Below are 22,686 nucleotides of genomic sequence, written 5' to 3'. Positions count from 1 at the left end.
TGTTCAGGTGCATTTCCATGAAAAAACAATACTTTACCTTTCCCACCAAAGCAAACCTGTTGGTAATGTAACATCCTCCTCTAAATTTTAATATAAGAGAGGGGTGTAGAATGAGGTTTTTAGGTTTTACACATGGTTTTGGGTTTGGTGTTGGTCCTTCAGAGGCAGTGTGGTGTTCATCTCTACCCATGATTGTCTTCTCTGGTTTCCCCAGCCTGTCAGGGGATCGTCCGGACATCTGTCAGTACATTTAAGCGTTGCGCTGCACTGTTTTATGAAATGTGGGAAAGTTGTTCGGTTTCAGTACTGATAATGGCACCCCATGTAGCACACCTATCTCGTTTCTACTGTCTCTTAGGTGTTGGTGTTTTTTATGTGTTGCTGTGTTTTATTGTTACAGAGGTTCATCCAGTACCTGGCCTCCAGGAGCAATCTCTTCAACCTCAGTAATTTTCTGGACAAAACCGGTTCCCATGGTAAGTTAGATTTGGTTTCATTAAGAATCAAGCCAATGTTTTTATCCTGGTTTTAAAATGCTGCTTGGCAGGTGGAAAATGTAATCATATTGCAATAGGGGGGCTAATACTCCTCTGTGCTACCTGAAGTTATCCTACAACACATAAGATAGGACCCATACTCACTCTCTATGGAATTCAATAAGATCGTCACCCCTCTGAGTTGCACTAGTGGTGAGTGACTTCTTTTCCAGGCTATGACATGTCAACATTCATCAGACGCTACAGCAGGTACCTGAATGAGAAGGGTTTTGCTTACCGGCAGATGGCCTTTGACTTCACCCGCGTGAAGAAGGGGTAGGTCAGCGGGTCCTCTTCCTAATTCAACACCAAATGGCCAGGAAGAGTAAATGGCCATTGGTGTTTTATTTTATTAGGTCCACATGAGCAGGACACAGACAGCAGTTACATAATCAGCTGTGTGGGATGTGTAATCCTGCCTGTGTTATTATTTGGCCATTATGTTTTTACTGAAATGCATCGTTGGAAAACAGTGTAAATGGTACACACCTTCCCACCGCAGGGGCCAGTCTTTATTCAAGGGCCGTGCTGTCATTCTGGTTGTTTAGGAATTCAGGGTTACTGGCGGTGCATGTGCTTGTGATGTTGTATTCACATCAGCTCCTCCTCTAACAGAGCTGTCATTACTGACGTGAAGGTCCCATCTAGCGCAGAGCACAAGATCTCTCTCTGTCTGTCTGTCTCTCTCTCTCTCTCTCTCTTTATCTCCCTCTCCATCTCTCCCCCTTCATCTCTGTGACCTCGCTCTCAGACTATATTGAGGCTGAAACCCTTACTGATAGAGTTACTGAGTGCACTGCTCATCAACAGAATTCGTTTCAATTCATCGATGTACCTGAGAGCCTTTCAAATGAGAGCTCTGAGCACACCAGCACCGAACAAATATTCAGTACTAAATGTGTGGTGAAAAAACACTCAGTGCTGAACGACCTCCTCACCTCTACCTCTGCTCATGACGATTTACTTTTGCTGTTTATCTCAGCGCTGACGGCGTGATGAGAACGATGCCCGCAGACAAGCTGCTGAAAGGCATGTCGACCCTACAGGGGCTCATCGATGCCTTGCTGGAGTTTGATGTGAGTATGACTTCTGACAACGGAGTGGCTCGTACCCTTTCAGTGTCACTGACTGAATAGTGAGTATAGTTGTGCCTTCATTTCTGTTTCAGTTAACTGCCCAACACATCCGACAGTTTGCACATTTTAGTTTTTAATGACATTACTTTATTCCCCCTTTTCCTGTCTTAATTTCTTTCTTTCCCGTTCTCTCTCCCCACTCTCCCTCCATCTCTCTCTTTCTTGCTCTGTCTCACCCTCCTCTCTGGCAGGTTCATCCTAAAGAGCTGACCAATGGAATTATCAACGCTTCTTTTCTCCTGCTCTTCAAAGATCTGATTAAGTTGTTCGCCTGCTACAACGATGGGGTCATAAATCTATTAGGCAAGTGTTTTTTTTTCCTTGTTGTTGGGTTACGTGCTAAATAATATCATTGAGACAAACACACTTTATCTGAGTGGAGGTTGCTGCAATCCAGTCTTTGTATTAGTGCATTGCGTTTTTGCATCAGATGAAATGTACTAACATTAGATCATTTTATTTGTAGAGAAATTTTTTAAAATGAAGAAGTCAGAATGCAAGGATGGACTGGAAATCTACAAGAGATTCCTGACAAGGATGACCAGAATCTCAGAGTTCTTCAAGATTGCAGAGGTACCCAGCACCACACAGTCTGAGTCTGTCCTCACTGAATCTGAGTATCTCCTGACTGTAACTGAGTCTTTCCTCACTTTTACTGAATCTGTTCTCACCACAGCAGGCTGCAGCCTTTACTGGTGTGTGCCCCTCCATGTGTCTCTGGTTGTGGAAGATTATGAATTTTTATGAATATTCCCTCAGTCACTTATTGTCTCTCTTTTTCTGGTTCTTTTTTTAGCAAGTAGGAGTGGACAAAAATGACATCCCTGATGTTACTTATGTGAGTAACTCTATTAATAGGTATCTCCCACACTGACTGTTTTACTCCATGAGAAGAAAAGGTGTTGTTCATCAATGCTTTCACCAGCATCATATCACATGCAGTCCAGTGTCATATAAAATGTTCTTTAATATGCATCCAGAGTTTAGTCTATGAATCCCTGAAACCCCGGGGGCCAGCAGTCCAGGCCAATCACAATGTGCCTTCCTCCTGCCAATCCATGAGGAAGTACCATGTCATTTTTTCCCATGCTGTCGGGGGCAGGGGTGGAAACATGCCTTTGTGCCCTCGACGGCACTCATATGTGACACCTGGTTGAGGAGATCCAAAGAGAGAGGGGTGAGAAACACACAGTCAAGGGGAACTGCTGTGTGTGTAAGCGAGAGAGAGAGAGAGAGAGAGAGAAGCAAGAGAGACAGAAGCCGCTATGGACTGAATTATTGATGTCTCAGTTTCAGGTTTCACAGACCTGAGACAGGTGGAGCTTCATGCTCAGCTTGGTTCTCACAGAGGTCCTGCTTGGCTGTTGTTTTCAGTAGTGGTCTGTAACATTTATGTGGACCAAGTTTACCCTAAACTCTTGACCAGCTCTCTGCCATTTCTATATTATTGCTCCAGTGCTGAGTGATGATGGCTGTAATAATGAAACAAACTAAAGGGAAAATTTAAACTCATATTCTTCATATAGAAGCATCCCAGTCAGGCAGTGCTGAGGACACCTTGGTCCCAGTTAGGATCTTGGCATCACTGTGTGAGGGAGAGAAGCATTACCTGAAAGTACACCTGTATCCTGCTTGCTCAAAGTTCCATGAGGAGCAGGCAGCCAGTGCCAGTAACGCTTGCTAAGTTACTGATTATCACTCTACAGCATTTCAGTTCATATCCTCTCTCTCACCACCACACGATCCACAGTGTTTGCACCCCTCAGTGCTTGTGGATCTGAAAGAGGCAGACAATGAGGACGGTCCCTTTAACGACTGCCATATTGAAGAACCGGTAACAGAGTGTCTGTGCCTGCCTTGGAGTGCTCTGTGTGGAATGGGGGAGTGTCACAGAAGGGGGGGGGAGCGTAGGGGTATGGAGGGCTGGTTAGTGTCAAATGTGGGGGGGCAAGGAGTGTTGAGTTGATGGGGTGTTGAGTGTGGGTTTCCTCTCTCTTGTAATCCCAATGGTGTCTTATTGATGGAAAGTATGAAACAGATGTAACAGAACCCAGACAAGAGGTCTTGCACCAGTAGGTATGTTGCTGTCATTACTGTAGGGTGAGTGGGTCAATGTCTAAAATGCTCCTCACCTCTGTGGGTGAGGTGTTGTCTGGTTTATGTAATCAGAAAGTCACCCCCTCTTATGACGTATGGAGCTATTTGACAAAACAAGACAAAGTCAAACTTACAAAACTACAAACTGCAGGGACTGTATAGAAGGTTTTCATGGTGTGTAGTATTTGACCTATGAGATGCTTTCTGTACTGATGTGGAGGATTCAGCCAATGAGGTGTTTACCCCACTCCTCAGTGTGAGGGTGTGTTTTCTGCAGTGCCGTTTGGAGTGTGCTTGGCTGTGAGTTTTATATTGTTGGATGGGGTTGGGGTTTGGGGTTCCAAGCAGTGAAACGGACAGGCACAGTGCTCTGTACCTCTCAGTAATGGTATGAAAGGATGAGGCAACTTTGGCATGTTGCTTGGGGATTTTCTGATGCAATTATCACTATTTTTTTTAATTCCTCAATCCTTTTTTCGGCTACCTCCATTACTGTGTGATGCCTGTGTCACTGACGCTGGGGTCCGTTTACCACTGATCCTTCACTAACTTGTGGCCCCTGCATCACTAATCTTACATTAACTTGTGGCCCCTTCGTCACTGACCCTACATTAACCTCTGGCCCCTTTGTCACTGATCCTACATGGGCTGGGTTCACTGATCTTTTGTAACACTGACCCTTCACCCACCATTGGTCCCTCTGTCATTTGCCTTACATTAACCATTGTCCCTTTGTCACTTGCCCCACACTGACTTATGACCCCTGTATTGTAGACCCCACCCAGTCTTCTGGAGTCCCTGGAGACACACCTGAACACCCTGGAGGGGAAGAAGGGGTAAGCAGCGCTTTTACTCAACTGACTGTAGGAGGCGCTGTGACCAGTCCTCTCTGGCAGAGGACTCAGTGAAGGTTGTGGGGGCATGAAGCTGGGCTTCACTGTCTTTTAACTATAAAGAAGTGAAACTGGAAGCATTTTTGCCTCCCGTGAGTACCACTCCTATTGGAGAAGATTGGTTAGAATGTAGGTTAATGCATTCAATTTGAGTTCTGCTCAGACTTTTTCTTCTTCTTTCTTCTTTCTTTTCTTCTTCTCAATGGAATCTGCAGAGATGGGTGAGTGTGTTTTTTTTGTATTTCATAATAAAATGGTGTATACTTTGGGATAGATATGATATAACTTGCCATCCCTAACTGCTAGAGAAATCACCTGAATTGTGAAGTTGTTTACCAAACAGTGTAAGAAGGTGATGTCTGGGACCCAATAGGAAGGAGGTGTGGTTTTGGTTGATGGATTCAAACAGTGACAGTTTATGCCCCAGGTCTCGTGTGTCCTTGCGATTGTCACTGTCACTTTACCTCACAGCCTTGTGAGCCTTCTGCAGTGGAGCGCTGTGTCACTGAAGCGTTTTGTCCCTGGAGTTATGAGTCTGTTTATGTCATGTGGCAGCTATTAATGAATTGATTTGTCTCACTTTCAATCATTCTCTCTCTTTTAGGTCACCGACTAAGGTGAGTGAAAGATTCTGTACTATGTAATGTCTGTGTCTTCACCGTGCTTTTTTTCTGTACAGTGTGTGACACATTCACATTTACATTTGCATCTGCACACACATACACACAGACACACACACAGTTGCACCAACAGGCACACATGCACTCAGACACATGCACACACATACTCGCACACACACATACAGATCGCTCTCAATAAAACAGTATGCTTATTTTCCTTCCAGGGGTCCCCCACCAACGGCGGCTCTCCAACCTCCACTCCGGCCAAAACTGCTGATAGTGCACCAGAGGCCCTGCCTGCCCCGCCATCTGCAGGGGGAGGCTCCACGTGAGTGGCCACATCCTGTTTTCCGTCCAAATTCACAACCTGTTCAGTTCAACCCAGATTTAGAGTTTCAGTTAGAGTTTCAGTGATGACAGAGGAGGTAATAGGGATGCCCGTCTGTTTAGCAAATATTTGGCAGCCCGGATAATCTGCTTGAATAGGAGGGACTCAACTTCCTCTTCATCTCAGAGTAATGTGAGAGATGACACTGATTCTGAGGACACAGGCTGCCGTGGAGGGCAGCAGAGGTGGTGTAGACGAAAGGGGCATTCAAGGTCAGGTTGTATAAATCGAGCGACAGTGTGACAGTGATCAAAAGGATTGTACATGTGAGAATGCTGGAGGTGGATGCAGAGGGGTGCAACCACTCTCTCCGTTCTGCTCTGCTGTAGCAATAATGTCTCTGCTCACAGCACCCTCTGTTTTAGAGACAGCTCTTCACAGAGAATGATTATGAAGAGAGATAACTAATAACAACCTTTAAATACGTCTTTAAATTACACATTTCCTTTAGTGATTTGTCCGACGTTTGATTTGTGACTGGAGATTAATGTCACCTGAAAGAGCGGCTTTCACTGGTAGAGGAGGGATGTCATGCACAAATTTACTGATTATACGCTTTCTTTTCACTACTAACTGATACACTTCACAAAAACCTGAATAACCACAGAGAAGATATTACCAGATTTCAACACTTACCTCAGCACTCAGTAGGTACACTGTCTCCCCTACCATGACTGGTCTGATTATTCTCCCAACCCTCCTCCTCTCTCTCACTCTCTCTCTCTCTCCCTCTCCTCTCTCTCTCGCTCTCTCTCAGGAGTGCCCTTTCCAATGACCTGCTGGATCTGGACCTGTCCGCACCCCCAGAGCCCGCAGGGGCAGCAGGGGCGGCAGCCGCACCCACGTCCTCCTGGGGAGGTAAAGTGTGTCCTAGTTCTCCTCCCTTCTTTCCCTAATTAAAGAATTTCCTGGAAGCTGACCTACTGTTTGTGTAGTGTTGTCATTGAGGTTTTCTTGGGAGAAGGTGAATGCAGTGATATCTGAATGTGCCCTGGTGCTCGTAAGTCCTCACACCCTCCTTACCGGTAACAGCATTGAGTGTCATCATCATTTAATTAATAGGGAAACGTGTGCCGTCATAGTTCCTCCAACTGTGATATAAATTTTTATACACACGACCGGGTTTGCCATGCTAGCAATCACGTTTCAAAGAGAATGGGTTTATGTAAGTCCGTAAGCATGAGATCTTACCTCAGATGACTAGCGGTCTGTGTGTTAGCACCTCTCACTGTCATCCTCTCCTCTGTTCAACCCACCCCTGCCTGGCCTGGCGTGGGATGCTGTTACAGATCTGCTTAGTGAGGGTGAGTAAGGTGCAAACGCCACCCGCCTGTACAGTGCTTGCTATAGCTGCTGACCTGATGCCAGATACTCTGTAGCCACTATAGCTTGTAGTCTCTTTCTCCTGTAAATCCTCTGCTCTTGTGTTTCCAAGTGTCTGGTCTTAGTAGAATCTTCTCTTTCATTCTGTCTGCCTGTCTTTGCTTTTGGTCTGTGTTTGCGGGGGGGTGGGGGGGGGGGTGGGGGGTGTGTGGCTGCCTGCAGACTCCTTGGTTGCCCCAGCCGCTCCCGTTAGCTCCTCCGAGGCGCTCCTGTCCGAGCCCGCCCTCGCTGTAGACTCCGCCCCCTCTCCCGGCGCCGCCGCTGTCACGCCCACTCCCGCGTCTGCCGAGGCGGGCTCCGCCCCCGTCGCCATCACTTTGGCGCCTCCCCCTTCTGCAGCCGCTTCCTCTGGCTCCACAGACCTGGACCTCTTGGGAGGTCAGTGGATTTCCGGATCGTTCCGGGACTAATGGGGTCCACTCAGGACTGTTCGGCCCCCCAAACCTGCCTGGGTGGACACTCCACTGAGACTTAAATTGCGTCAATCTTAAAACAAAAATGACAGCTGAAAACAGAGATGGGAGAGACCTTCTAATTGTTATTAAACAGAGACATAATTAGACATTTTTTATCATTATTATGTGGAGAGACTGTGCTTCGCTCTCTGTGAAAATTCATACTGGATTTCACCAGCAGAGCCTGTGTAAGGTCGACATTACCAAGCCTTTGTCCTAGGTTGATGTTGCTGTAGTGTTTGGCTAATCCTGCACTCTCAAGGCTGTATTCCCAGTCTGTTCCCACTCCTCTCTCTCTTGGCTTTAGTCTCCCTCAGCTCTAGAACTCTTCCTGCCCTCTCTTGGCGCTTGCCCTGAACTGTGCCCATCTGGTCCTGCTGTGCATAACTATAGCCTCCCTTTTCTGTCCGCCTGTAATTGCTGTCCATGAGTCCCTGTTACCTGGTGATGTCACACTCTCAGACTACATGTGCATTTATTCGCAGATTCTGTCTAGAGCTATGCTGACACTTTTAACACAGAGTAACAAAGATAAAGCAATTTTCTGTCTGTCATGTTTACACAGTTTGAAGTAATATTATGATATTGAATTAGATTATTCCTCAAGCATTTTCATCCCGACATCTGAAGAGCACATTTTTTCTAATAAAATTCAATGCTGTATGTGTGATACAGTTTTTGCCATCTTACAATTAAGTTTATCTTAGTAGTCCATTTCAATGAGAGTAAATTTTAAAGCATGAAAAAATATATGAAAATTGGGTTTTCATTTCAGAATTTAGATTTTAAAAATAATGGCAGCTCTTATCCATTGGTGCATATTTTAAAACAGCATGTACACACTTTAAAATAGGCCAAGCATTACATAAAAGGTAATAAAAGAAGTCAGTTTTGCTTCATCATGACCACTGTACAAAGCATGGCTTGAAAGTGTCAGTACGCAACATTCTCTCTCCTTTTCTGACTTTTATTTCTTATCTTGTCTGTGTCTCTCTTCCTTCTCCTCCTCCTTTTTTTCTTTTCCTTCTTGGGTTTTCTGTACCCCTCCCCACCCCCACCCTCTGTGACCACAGACACATTCGCAGCCTCCCAAGGCGATGCTCCGGCCGCCGCTGAGGGCGGGGCACCAGCTGCCACGCCCACACCTGCCGCTGACTCAGGTCAAGCATCTGGTGGGTGATGAGGCTGTCTGCATACAATCTGATGAGGCAGTCTGCATAGGGCTGTGTTTATGTTTGTGTAAATCTGTGTGCGTATAATGTGTGTGTGTGTGTGTGTGTGTGTGTGTGTGTGTCTATGCATATGTGGATTGGGAGGGTCGATCCCATTGCTGTGTGCAGGTGCAGTTGAATTAGCTGCTGAAGAGATCACAGAGACAGTAGTTGACCAGTCCTCAGCAGATTTATTCCTTGGACCTGTTGACCCTGCATACCCCTTCACCAAGTGCCTGAGCCCCTCCAAATTTTTCATGCACCGAATCTGTTTACTCCCCCACACTGCCATTTTTCCTGTTTAGTGTTCACCTGGTGAGTATTCAGGTAGAACCCTGCTGATTCGTCTCTTCTTAATTTTCATTTTGTGTATTTTGCATCAGGTTCATCTTGGCTTTCACCATTTTTATTTATTCACAGTAGAGAGTTATATTACCATCACCAGATATCATGTGCCAAAGCTCTCTGTTTTTGTTTTGTAAAATCTGGAGAAGTGTGTATAAGTCAGTGCTGCTGGTAAATATGAACAGGATGGTGGTGAATTTAAGTTAAGAAGTGAATGCCTCCATTTTGGGGATCTCACGTGGAGCTCTGGTGGGTATAATGGCATAGAATCGAAGTAGATTACTAGCACATAACTGCTTTTGAATTAATTTCATTTAATTTGTGCTACATTTCCATTAACTTTATCCTACACCATTACAGCTATCATTTTGGAGCCAAATGACAAAATTACCTGCATTTTGTAGAGTGCCCCCTGTGGTTAATTCTGTAATAGCCAGGTGCATACAGCTCCTCCTGTGGATGCGGGTGAAGCAGCTGTTTACCTCCAAGATTATGCAGTGTTAATTTTAACCAGCCTTTAAATTATGTAATACTTTCCTTTAGTGACTTCATTTTCTTCCTTGGTTTCTTTCTTTCTTGAGGTTGTAGGTTACATAGTTTACTTACTGTTGTGTACTTTACACTTACTATTGTGTAACGTCCTCCCTGACCCTTCTCCAGACCCCTTCGCCCCATCTGAGGGGAGTGCAGAAGTTGCACCGGGGCTGGACCTCTTTGCAATGAAGCCCCCTGAGACCAGTGCCGCCATAGTAAACCCCAGCTCTAGTGCCGTGCCGAACTTCGCCACCGTGGCCGCTCCTACTCCTCTATCCACCATGTCTGCTCCTGCGGCTCCGACGCTAGATATTTTTGGCGGTAAATGGCTCGCCTTGCTCTGGTCTCACTTGCTGTGTCGTGCTTACTTCATTCTGCTCTCTTTGTCCAGCTAGTTGCAGGACAGATTAACTCAAACCTTTGACCCCCTCTGCTTGACACTCACAAATAATGAAGAATGTCCTACCAGCCCCAGATCTTGAAGGCTTAAAGCCACCGCATACGAGGTCAGTGGTGGAATGGGGGCTCAAGACTTCGATATAATCCCAGCCGCAGAATTAATTGCTGGTATCAGTGAGAGGCAAGGTGGTGGACAAAACTTTCCGCACCGCTGTGCATACCTGTATGTTCTACAGACGTCTCCCCCAGCTCTCTCTTTCCCACTCCAAATTGCTAAGACACCTTAGTTACATTTAAGCTTTTCCCTAATTCTGTTCCATTCTTAGCAGTTGGTTTCACCTTTGCTTTGAGTTTCAATATCACTTTGTTCCGGGAGTTCTTTGCTTTCTTTCCCTTTTTGTTTGTTCAAGTGATGTCCTGTTAATGCATGCATACCCGTTTATAGATTTATTTGATTTTAATGTGTGTCTGTACAAAGAATCATATGATTTCTAATGTGTATTTGGTCCTGTTCATAGATGTATTTGATTTTTGTGTCCCTGTTTGTAGATTTATTTGATTCTATGCCTGATCAAAGCTCCACCTTAGCACCCAAAGCCAACGCGACTCCTAGCATAGACCTGTTTGCAGCAGGTACTTTGTCATTTTCATTTCATTTGTTTTTACCTCTAAACCTCTCCCTTTCTCGGGTGATTGATTTCCTTCCTTCACCATCTGCCTGTCCGCCATGCCTTGGTTCGTCCTGGTTGTGGAGTGTGGGTCATGCATGTCCCCCGCAGTGTCATCAGTCAGAGAGGGCGCTCCTCTCCTCTTCTCTTTCTCTCTCACACCTATCTGCTCTCACCTCTCCTATTCCCTGGAAGATGTCCCCGCTACCTCGCGTGGGCCCTCCCCTTTGCCCGAGGCCAATCTGACTGCTGACCTCCTGTCCGGTGAGTCCCCCAGGGGGTCTCTTCCCTCTCCCGACAGCAGAGTTCCCTTCCCGTTCCTCGTTTCCTGTTTCCCTCCAGTCACTGCCCCCCTCAATGACTCTGTGGAGCTCTCCTTTTCTCAGCTGGTGCTTGGGACCATTTCTGCTGTTTTCCGTTTTGAAAGAGGTCCTCGTGTTTTCTGTGGAATTCTGGGTATAACAGAAGGACTTTGTGTTTTTCTCAACTTGTGTCCTTGAAGATCTAAATGTGGACCACTTATCATAGGTGGATAGTTATCACCTTGTCCTCTAATGCCAGATTGTTATTTGCAATAATAACATGTTTTGACACCCAGAGGTCAAACCGCAATATTTCAAAATCCCAACATCCTATCCTGGGCCTGTCTCTACCATGACTCATTAAAGTGGTATGATACACACACATTTATGCTGTGCCTTTGATCCAACTATATCAAAGCACTTAGTGTTAGTGACACCCCTTATTTACCACCAATGTGTAGCGTGCCTACCTCCCGTGGTTGAAGAAGCAGACATTTTGCTCTGCTCTGGACAAATTTATTTCCATGTGACAAAGAAAAAAATCCTACACTGTTGTGAAAAACACAAAGTTCTGCCTCCTCACATCCCGAGTGGTGTGCACTAACATGGGGTAAGTTTTGCTCTGTTGAATCCATTTACAGTCCATGTATTTGTTTCCATGCTTCTCTGACACAAGTGAGTTCTCTTTGGTCTTCTTGTTTCCCTACTGTGATTACGGACAACCATCTGCATGTACTGTACTACAGTACAATGACCGGCAGACAACCACCTATAATTACAGACAACCATGCTGTGATTCAGGACCATCAGCAGTTATATTTACTTAACCATGCTGCTATTATAGATAGCAACCAAACTAGCAGACAGCCATTGGTGATTACGACAACCATGATAACAGAGAAGTATCTGTGATTATAGACAAATATCTGCACTCACTCACACCCCTGCTACAAATACATACGACCGTGATAACAGGCAACACACAACCATGTCATGCTTACAGACAGCAAGAGTTAATGCTGAGAGGGTAAACTACCTCTCCTGTTTATTGTGGTACTTTACAGTATATGCCAAGCAAGCTATCACTCATCCATAGTTCTACTAAGAGTGTGTGCTGTTACATACATACACACTACTGTTGGATGGTGTACTTTAGGATAGAGTTTCTTTACATTTGTGTGTGTGTGTTTGTGTGTGTATGGCTGGATATAGGTGTGACAACACGCATGTGTAGAGTGCTTGTGTGTGTGCTTGTGTGTGTGTATGTGGATCACAGGAATGAGTTTGGCTGTGTGTACGTATGTGGTTCACGGTTGTGTGTGCATGGGTGTGTGAGTGTGTGTGTGTGTGTGCGCGCGTGTGGTGCGTATGGCTGGATTTCGGTGTGGCGACGTGCGTGTGCGAGGAATGCGTGTGTGTGGATTTGTGTGCTCTCTCCTGACTCTCTGTCTCTCTCCTGTAACAGATGCATTTTCTGCACCAGCTGCCCCTCTTGCCACAGCGCCTCCAGCCAAAATGGATGCCGGGGGCATGCTGGACCTGTTTGGGGGTGCGTACCTCTCCCAGCACGCACCGCTATCCCACAATGCACTGCGGGAACAAAGGGGCCCCGCAGGGCTGGGACAGGTTTGGGGGAAATTCGAGCGATTTTGCCATTTCTGCATTGTCACTGTGCATACGGTGGCGCTGGGAGCAGCTCTGACCCAGCTGTCAGCAGCATTCCCGAGGATGTAGCCGCAGAGGGGAGGCCCGCAGCTGACTGAACCTCTTGACTCAGCATAAGGACCCAGCGCTCCGTCCTCTGCAGATGGCTCAGTTCACACTCAGGCTCAGGCTCCTCTGAAACGTGCCTCAGTTACGTGTGTGCACGGAAACATGGAGGCATATACTGTAGGAGGTGGATGAGATTAACTGATGTTTTAACACGTCTGAAGTGAAGTGGAGAGTGCAAACAGGAAGTGGTCAGTGGTCCTCTCTAGACACATCCTCTGTGCCCGTGTATAGGGAGGATATACTTATTGTCTTCATCTCCGAGATCCGTTCTCGGTTTGAGATTCTGAATCCAGCTGGAGATACAGATATGGTGCCAGGGTTTCTGTTTATTTGCTCCTGTCACTTATTCTCACTGTCCTGTTTTCTTCCTGCAGATGAAGTTCATGGGCCAGTGTTTGATTGGAGGGTGATATCAGGAGGGTTCTGAGACATCTGTATTCTTCTAATGTGTTTTTTTACTTTAAAGTTGAATTGACAGATGACATTTTCTCTGAGATGTACTCACATTTATTCAGTTCGTTTCTAATTTGTGTTTGTGGCAGTGTTGTGGGTCAATGATACCGGGGGTCTTTAGAAATATCTGCATCTATCTAGAGAGATTCCCGTGTATGATTGGTTGTAGGTGTAGGCCCCAGAGGTTGCCCTGCAAATGACTGGTTGTGGGTTAAGTCTCATAGGTAGTCTTGCATGCCAGTGGGTGTAGCTGTAATCCCGAGATAGCCCTGCTGGTGATTGGTTGTAGGTGTAGTTCCCAGACATAGATAGCTCTGCAAATGACTGGGCGTAGACTTAGAAAGCCACAGCAAATGGGGATCGAAGGGGTCGTGTACTGAAGCTCACAAAGAGAAGGTGGAGTTTCTCCTACCATCAGAAGCGTGCAGTGTGTGTGTGTGTGTGTGTGTGTGTGTGTGTGTGTGTCTGTCTGTCTGTCTGTCTGTCTGTGTGTGGACACTAATCTCATGCTTTGTCTATTTAGTGTCCCCTCAGTGCGGCAGTGAGTCTAACCCTTCTCTGTCCTCATGCTGCGCTTTGGATGGCCCGGCTCGGCTCGGCTCGGCTTGGCTTGACTTGGAATGACAGACTCGTTTGGTAGCTCTGGCAGCGAGTCTCAGCCTGCCGCTCCTGCAGCACCTGGCGGTGACCTTCTGGCTGGTGAGTGCCTTATTTGACTCTGACCGCATCCACCTCTTCCTATGACACACCCATGCTGACACTGACCATGTACACATTGTCTGATCACACCACATATGGCGCATACCTACACATGCACATATGGGAACACATTTTCACTTGTTAATGTTTTTTTAATTAATTTTATTTTAGTTTCATTCACCATGTATATAGCAACAAGGAGACTTATGAAGCAGCTAAGAAAGGCATAAATATTGTTACAGAACATCTAAGGAAGAGACATAGACATTGTTATATAGAAGCTAATACAGAGATATACAAGGTTAGGTGAATGAGGGAATGTAAGGAATGTGACCCTCTTTTCCTTGCAGGGCTGATGACCCCTACACCTGCTGCAGCTCCTGCCGCTTCCCCAGCTGCAGCGCCCTCTGGTGGTCTGGATGCCTCAGGTAGGACAAGGGACTGCGGTGCCCTTGATTTTTTCCACCAGCTCAAAGAAGCTGCAGTGGTTATGATGCAGGTTATTCATTTTCTTGCTTACAATGTGGTAGGTATGATGCAGATTAATCCTATTACATCTGAATATTTAGCACATAGGAAGCAGGTAAACCCACTTACCATCTACAGTTAAAATGTGGGATCCTGAAGCTGAATGTATCTGTCAGAGGAGCAGCATTAGCGAACTGTGGGTTGGTTCATGACAAGCCAGTTTAAGCGCAATTGGGTTTGTTCTTAGAAGAGGAGCTAGTGGTAATTGATAGAAGCCACCACATTTCACTAGAAGGTATGACTTATTGTGACAACTGTATAGGCCTGTGTCTATTCATCACGCATCAGCATGGTGACAGTTCCTTTTTACCGAATAACAGATGCAAGTGAGACCACAGTGGCTTTAAGAAAGATTTTTATCTTACTGGGTGAATATGTAGTCAAACCTCCATCAGAACAAAAACTTAACTAATACTGCTATAGCAACTAGAAAATACTTTTGTAGAATTATGTGCCTCTGAAAATATTTGTTTCTTTCATTATTAAATGATAAATAAGCCTTCGACTACATAGGGGGAAACCTTTGTGAAACCTTTTCTTTGATCCTTTTCTTTGCTGGTCATTTTGAACTGAATTACAGAAGGAATTGGACTGTAAATGTTAATGGTATAGCTGAATAATGTGTTACTTGGAGCATTCCGTAGTGACCTGGATCTCTGTTTTCATGTGTACACTTTGTTTAACAGAACTATCTTACATTACATTACATTACATTGCATTCATTTAGCAGACGCTCTTATCCAGAGCAACTTCCAGCACAAGAAAGCAGAAGTGTATCCATCCAAGTCAAATTAGCAGCAGTGTCAGACCAGATTAACAAGACTCCCAGACCAGTGAGTGTGAGCACAACACCATTCCAGCACTACCACAAATTAATTTATGGTAATCTGAAACTAGACAGCCTAGAAAACAAAGAGAAGTCATATACATACACTACCATATCTCTCAATGTCAGTGGATCATAATATCCATAACACATTTTACCCATTACAAATGCACACTACTACGGTTGAGTATATCATAATGCACTGTAGTGGTGTGCTGCTGTATTTATTTTTAAAATAATATATATATTCCAAGGGCGTAGTTTTGGTCTCAACATTGGTAGGGACACAACCACCGAGGGGACATTGGAATTATGTAGTATGACTTCACTCCAAAGATAATGCGAACGAGTTCACTCAAATATTGGTAGGGACATGTCCCTACCGTCCATATGCAAAATTACACCCTTGATATATTCATATTGTGGCTTGGCCTGTCTGATTCGTTGGATGGAAGTATTGATTGTGTGGTTGATTTTATTGGTGTGTGTGCTTGTGTGTGTGTGTGCGTGTGCGCGTGCATGCGTGTGTGTGCGTGCGTATGGGCATGCGTGCATGTGTGTGTGTGTGTGTGCGTGGTGTGTGCGTGGGTGCACGAGTGTGTTTATGGCAGACCTTGTTCATCACTACCACAGAGACATCTGGACTTACCTCACATAGCTACTGCTCAGCACATTATGTAATTGTAGGTTTGCAGCTTCTACAGATACTAATGCTTAACGCTTAACTCCCCACCTCTTTCTCTCTTTCTCTCTTTCTCCTCCATGCGCACACTCTTTTTCTACCCAAACCCCACTCTTCTTCCCCTCTGTCTCTCTGTTAAACTCCCCGCCTCTGTATTCCCTTTGTATTCTCTCTGTCCTACTCTCTCCCTTCTATTCTGCCTCTGTCTGTCTGCTGGGTCATTGCTTGCTTCCACTGTATGATTGGTGAGTCTTGGGCTCTTCACCATTATATTTCCCAAAGCGCATTGCAGCGCTGACTTCCTGAAAAATCCACATCTTCCAGAAGTTTTAATTCTCCAAGCACTTCATTTTGAGGCATATTCAGACCATTTGACAATGTGTTGCATTGTTTTTGTCCATTCATCTTCATAAGGGTGGTTAGCTTGAATAAAATGGCACCTACTGATAAATGAGCAGTATCAATGTTACATCTTGTCCAGGAGAATTTTGAATTAATTTTATTGTATTAACAGGCATTCCTTGTGTAATCACTGTAATGAATCTTAGAGTCATGATGGTCATAAATGTTCTTTTTCCGTAATGTCATGTGCTGAATTCATGTAGTTCTATTATGGTAAGCCTGTAGTAATTACCATAATAGGTCGTGCTTGTCCTGGCGATTGTCCTGGGAAGTTGTTGTGGTAATCTCCTGCGTTAGCTTCACCTCTCATTAGTGTGATTAGAGAAGGCTCTGGTAGCCGTGTAATCTGCCCTGCAACGCTTCGTTGTGTCTCTAACTCCCCTCCCCCCTCCCTCCTCCCCCCCTCCCTCCCTCTTCCTGAAGTATTTGATGGATTAGGTGATCTGCTTATGCCTGCTGTGACACCCCAGGGGCCTGGCGTGCCCCCAGTGGGTGGGGTAGGGATGGCTGGAGCTGCACCTGGAAAAGCCATCGGGGGTGACCTGGACTCCTCCCTGGCAAACCTGGTTGGCAGTATGTATTGATCATACATGTTAGATGTATGATATGGTCAGATTTCAAAAGCATGCTTTTTCCTAGGGGCTGTAACTAGACAAGTGTGCATTCATTTGGGGTGTGAAATATGAGAATAATGTTACTGCAGTATTGATTGAAACAATTAAGATGGTATTTGTTGTGTTCTTATGATCGCAGCCATTACTGTGCCTGCGACCATAAGATGAAATTTATTCTGTTCGCATGATCACAGCCTCCCTGAGTCCAGTGGCTCCTCTTTAAAAGAACAGTTAAATTCTTAAACAACTCAAACGAGCTTGACAGTTTCTGTCTCTGACCCAGCGTGAAGTGATCTCAAGTGGAACCTTGCGTTCATTGAGAACACTGCCCTCGAGTGGTTGGAGGGTGTCACTGGGAGGGCTCCAGCCTGCCCTTGCTGCCTGCTGTAGTATAGAGCTGGAGAATAGAGCTCAGACTGTTGAAGGAGAGCAATAACTGAACTCATGTGTATTCTCTTACAGATCTAGGAATGGGGAATCAGAAGACGTAAGAGCACATTCTGCCCTTTTTTCTTTTTTCTCAAAAATACTGTTAAACCACATCATTATATCTTACCCAATTATGGTAGTATTCAACTTTATTATCCCTCTTATTAGCATTATCATTAAGTGATAGCATTAGGCACAACTGTACAAAAGTTTCCATTTGAGCTTTTAAACAGAGAATGAATCATTCATTCTGGTTACATCAGCTGCATAGGGTTGCCTGTTGGAGATTTCCTCTTGAATCTTGAATCTCAGACTGAAACAGAGTGCAGGTTATATCCTGTCTTGAGGATTGCATCCAGTACAAAATGGATCTGCTGCAATACATATTCACCAAGAATGCTTCAGTCACATCCTGCTTGTCCTCGTTATTGTGCATTTGGGGACAAGTCAAAAACACAAAAATGTCATGATGTAAATTACAGAAATGTGGAAGGACCACCCAATGCTTGTTAGCAATGACTGTATGTTTATTTTGTCTTAAGGCAATGGGTCATTGATTGATTGGTTGATTGATTCATTTGCTTCCTTGCTGGCACAGGGACATGCAGTGGAATGAGAAGAAGATGACAGGAGGGGCCAACTGGCAGCCACAGGTAGCTCCCACCAGCTGGGCCGCTCCAGGCTCTCAGATGGTAAATGTTGTGTGTAGTGCTGTGGAGGTGTGCAAGATGCCTGAGGAGAGGTGTTCAGGGAACCAATATAGGACATCCAGGTGGCTCGTTTCTGTCTGTTTATATGTACCCTCTCGCAGACACAGGACTGTAGTGTCAAATATTTTTGTTTCCGGCAAATCGCTAGAAGTCCCTTTGTGACCACATGAGTCAGTGAGCTCTAAACGACCTTCAAAGTGTTCCAAAAGGCTGGGTTCACAATGTCATTGAATTTAATCAAATCCTCACTGCAACAGTGTGAGAAGTGTTATTTTTATTATATGCCCTTACAGTTGGTGATTCATGGCAGCGTTAATAATTTTGTTACTAATTATATAAAGTGCACTTGCAGCAGGAAAGGTGCTCTCTCTGCACTAAAGCTTCTCTCACTGCAGCCAAGTGTCTCTCTTTTCAGTAAGGCTTTCTGTCATTTCTGCCACCTCACGACTTTGTTACTATATTTAGTAACTTTTATCGACAAATCGAAGAGCGTTTAAGGAAAGCGCTGGCAAAACTACTTTGTGAAAATAGTGTATTAAAAGCCTGAAAACAGTGGCGTATAACCCAGCTGCATCCTAACCTATCCATTTTGTGAAAAAGCTGAAACCCAGGGTCAAGCGTCAGCTTTTGGGACTTTCTACCTACTCTACAGAAGAGCACCTGTACCTGTGTAAAACAGATCACTTCTGTTAGTATGAATAAAAGCAAAGGAAAAATTATATTTGTTTTCTGAGGAAACAAAAATGTTGACATTCTGTAGCTGTGTGAAGATGTCTTTCTAGCTGTCAGTTCAAGTAGTCCCTTCGGTACCGACACTGCCATTCAGTTAGCCCCAGCAGTTAGATTCAGTGTAGCTCCTTTGCTATATGGTAGTGTTAAATGCATGGAAAAAACATGGGACTGATTATTGCACTCTACACATTAATTAAAATCCAAATAACCCTTAAATTCAAACAGGATCTGTAGCATTGGTTTTCAATGAGAACATACTGTATGTTGAATGGATACATTAACATGGAATGAATTAATGTGTGGAGCCCAATGTCAGTCTGAGTTTTTTTTTCAGTTGTGTAGACTCAGAACTACAATGCTGCAGTGTAGACTCAGTCGTTTGGTGTTGTGTGTGGTGTGTGTGAGGTCTAATGTCAGAGCTGTGATGTTACAGTGTCTGTTTGTGTGTGTATGATGTGCTGTAGATTACTAGAGTAGTAATATCCCTCTCCCCACCCCTCCCCCCAGCCCGGCCCCTCCCCCGGGGGCCCAGCAGGAGCCATGGCCCCGCCCATAGGGGCACAGCCTGGATTTGGCATGGTAAGAGAGCAGAAGTCTAAGTTGCAGACTGCTCTCCTCTTTGAGAGGGGTTCTGTGTCTCACACTCTGCTCCCTCCTGCAGCAGCCCCCGGCCGGTGGAACTGGAGCTCCCATGATGTACTCCCAGCCCATGAGGCCGCAGTTCCCTGGGACGGGAGCACCAGGAGCACCGGGAGCACCGGTAACCACATGAATATGCGTGAAAACGCAGACACTGGATCAGCAAATGTGCACTGTGGAGGCTTTTCACATACTGCATACACACAGCAACTGCAGACTCTCCATTTTCTCTCAGAATGTGGAAAGTGGCATATTTGGGGCAATGTCATAATTCTATTAGGTTCTATATAGTAATTGATGTAATTTTCTATTATGGATTGTTATAATTTTTGATAATTAATGAAAAGGCATGGTACAAAGATAATTACAAGTGTATAGTAATGAAACTAGCCAACAGCTGGTGAAATTAGCATTGGAAATGCATGGTTGTAATATTACGAGCATTGCGCTGGCCCGGGCACATGGAACAAAGCATGCAATAGGCATTATCCTTGTTGCACTTCTAATTTTGGGTTTTCCATATTTCCCATTTTCCCATTCACAAGATAAGTGATTTGCCTTCAGTGAACTGCTTGCTAACCAAAATTTATGCAATTCTATGTGCATGTTAGGATCTGTAGCGAAGTATGCCATATACGTCTTCGATAGCATTTAACCAATGAAAATCAAAGGAATTTCTTAAGTCTTATTTCACATCTAAGTGATACATGAAAAGGCTATAGACTTGAACTGCAACATGCAAAAAAGGGTTGTGAGCACAATTAACTAAAGTCTTTATCCCAGCTCCTAATGTTACACTATGACGTGGCTGTCCCTCAGACTTAAACTAAGGGTCTAATACGGGTCTTTGCTGCCCTGTCTGTAGAGGAACTACACCTCTCTGGCTCTTTCTGTGTCCCTTTCTGTCTAACGCGTGACCCTCCCTGGCTCCCTCAGATGTCCCCAGCTGCTCAGAGCCCCAGAAAGCCTCCACCCTCCAAGGATCCCCTGGCTGACCTCAATATCAAGGATTTCTTATAAATTCCCAAGGTACTTTCCACCATGGAGTTGATGTCTAGCCCTGCTGTATTCAGCCTTACTTCTCACCAGTGAAGGAGATGTGTCCTTTCAGCCTAGTCTGATTTTCATGTTGTTGAGCATTATGATGTGGAGCATTTTGTGAAAGCACACTGAATGAGGCTGACATTATTGATGAGATGCTCATTGGTTTTCACTGTTTTTTCTGTTGAAATGTGAAGCCAGGGTCCTAATGCTGGCATCTGTTTGCCATCTCACAGGTGCTGTGTCCATGACTGGGCGCTGACAGAGTTTGCCCCATCCCAAGCGAAACACAGCTCCCATTTCCCACCATTGCCCCCCCTTCTGACCAATGTTGTAGCACAAGCTGTAAAAGTGAACCATAGGAAGAAATGTGCTTGTCTCAGTGTTATCTTTTACCTAAAGAAAAAGGAAAAAAAAAACATGTAGTGTATCTTGACTATTGTTTTCAGTGTTTGCAGGGATATGAGGTGGATGTCTTGATGGATGTGTGGTAATGCCTTCCCATATGTCACTGCTCAGCCCTCAAAGTGGTGGCGGGGCAACGTGCTTTCAGTTGAGCAGTTCTGCAGAAATGTCTGTATGTGGCTGATTTCAGGAGGTCTTTGGTGTATATAATTTTCATTGTTACATCCCAGAATTCCCTCTGTTCTGTATATCTGTTCAAGAGAGTATTGATGTGAATCTGATATCAAACTGTAGACACCATGTGACCATTATCTCCCATCATCAATCCAACTTTTTTTGGAACAAATATAAATATATAAATATTATAAATATATATAACATATCCAGGCTTCTGTACCCTCAAACAGCCTCCAGTGTTTCTGTTTGTATGTTTTTCTTTTGTTTCTCATATTGTGTGCTATGTGCAAAGAGTTAGACTTTAATGTATTGCTTTGTTGGGTATGTTACACTTCAGTAGTATATGCTGTACTTTCCGATATATGTATTAGCATGCTACATTTTAATCTTTATAGGAAGAGAAAATGTATCATGCATTAGTAATTTCTGTAGATATGAATATTAAAAGAAATCATAATCACAGTGGATTTGTGTTGGTTTATCAAGAGGACTCGATGTTTTGGTGTTCTAACTAATAAATGGTCTATTTAAGATGATTTACAGGTGACAGCAAAGAACACACAAGTTCACACTGCGAGGATGGGGGGGGGTTCATCCGGGATCTGTCCCCTTCAGTCTGGGTCCCATCATATTCAAACCCAGCTCAGAAGAGTTACTTCTGCATTACCTCAGAAGACCAAAAAAAAAAAAAAAAAACATGCACACGTTTGGTTCTTAATCTCGAGGAAACCTGTCCCTGACCTCTGTCAATGTGTGATTGTTGTTCTTCTGCTTCTCCTGCTGGTGAACAGTGGTATTGTAAGTGGCAGCACGGGTGAGGGTCTCTCTGTGTCCAGAAGAGGTCACTGTTGATCAGTGTTACTTTGTGACTCCTTAGGAGGCCTGTAGAGGCAGTGGCAAGCTGCATGACTGTAGACTGTGCACTCCCGGATGTACTGGATACTCTGTGATTTGTATTATTCCAAGTGACTGTGTCCACAACCGTTGTAAAAAAAAAAAAAAAGATTAATTTTGGTTATGGTTTCTGTTTGCTTTGATTTACATCCATCCCCCAGTGCATGTATTCCTCCTGAGATGCAATAAATACATTGATCTAAAGAAACACCTATTCAAACCTGTTGTGTTTCCTCCACCCATGATAAGGTGTTAGAAGCACCAATGATATATATCTAATTATCCTTCTACTCACATATGCCAATATTTGTAATACAGTATATAATACAATAAACAATATATGCAATTTAAGGTTCAAAATACATTAAAATAAAAGGAATAAGTTCTTAATTTATATTAACATTTACAGCATTATTTTACAACACTTAATGTTACAATATTGCGATACCTATATGTTTTAATTCATTATATTATTAAATCCATTACATATATTTCTTAAATGTTGGAATTTATATTACACTGTAAGCAAACATATTTCTATGATATTAGTATTAATATCAAACTTTTTGTGATCCAAGAAGTAACATCAAATGCTCAAGTATATGTAAAATGAATAAGAGAAGGCAATGAATCATAGAAACAATAAATGAATGGCTGCGTCATTTAATTTGAAAGCTGTAGGTTTACCAAGCTGTGTTTGCAATTCTGATCAAGT

General features: G+C 44.3%; 1 protein-coding gene across 6 annotated transcripts in view; it reads left to right on the top strand.

Moving 5' to 3' along the window:
* LOC118791924 (clathrin coat assembly protein AP180-like) overlaps positions 1–22,161 on the top strand; it is a 32,006-nt gene extending 9,845 nt beyond the window's left edge. Inside the window, exons 3-27 of one of the 6 annotated variants that reach the window (XM_036549466.1) lie at positions 401–476; positions 710–812; positions 1,519–1,612; positions 1,864–1,975; positions 2,139–2,245; positions 2,469–2,510; positions 4,544–4,605; positions 4,878–4,883; positions 5,267–5,279; positions 5,507–5,610; positions 6,428–6,528; positions 6,960–6,974; positions 7,216–7,431; positions 8,582–8,680; positions 10,861–10,929; positions 12,433–12,516; positions 13,821–13,892; positions 14,243–14,320; positions 16,769–16,903; positions 17,407–17,431; positions 17,972–18,065; positions 19,323–19,394; positions 19,477–19,566; positions 20,391–20,483; positions 20,732–22,161. In XM_036549466.1, the coding sequence (XP_036405359.1) occupies positions 401–476; positions 710–812; positions 1,519–1,612; positions 1,864–1,975; positions 2,139–2,245; positions 2,469–2,510; positions 4,544–4,605; positions 4,878–4,883; positions 5,267–5,279; positions 5,507–5,610; positions 6,428–6,528; positions 6,960–6,974; positions 7,216–7,431; positions 8,582–8,680; positions 10,861–10,929; positions 12,433–12,516; positions 13,821–13,892; positions 14,243–14,320; positions 16,769–16,903; positions 17,407–17,431; positions 17,972–18,065; positions 19,323–19,394; positions 19,477–19,566; positions 20,391–20,474 (1,953 nt within the window). In that variant the 3' untranslated portion in view covers positions 20,475–20,483; positions 20,732–22,161. Of the gene's footprint in view, positions 1–400; positions 477–709; positions 813–1,518; positions 1,613–1,863; positions 1,976–2,138; positions 2,246–2,468; positions 2,511–4,543; positions 4,606–4,877; positions 4,884–5,266; positions 5,280–5,506; positions 5,611–6,427; positions 6,529–6,959; positions 6,975–7,215; positions 7,432–8,581; positions 8,681–10,860; positions 10,930–12,432; positions 12,517–13,820; positions 13,893–14,242; positions 14,321–16,753; positions 16,904–17,406; positions 17,432–17,971; positions 18,066–19,322; positions 19,395–19,476; positions 19,567–20,390; positions 20,484–20,731 lie in introns of all 6 variants that reach the window. The other 5 variants (XM_036549465.1, XM_036549467.1, XM_036549471.1 and 2 more) reach the window with 5 other exon arrangements.
* The last annotated feature ends 525 nt before the right edge of the window (positions 22,162–22,686 follow it).

This window comes from Megalops cyprinoides, chromosome 17 (genome assembly GCF_013368585.1).
Source record: "Megalops cyprinoides isolate fMegCyp1 chromosome 17, fMegCyp1.pri, whole genome shotgun sequence".
NCBI classification, from domain to species: Eukaryota; Metazoa; Chordata; class Actinopteri; order Elopiformes; family Megalopidae; genus Megalops; species Megalops cyprinoides.
This window is presented reverse-complemented; position numbering and strand designations above follow the sequence as displayed.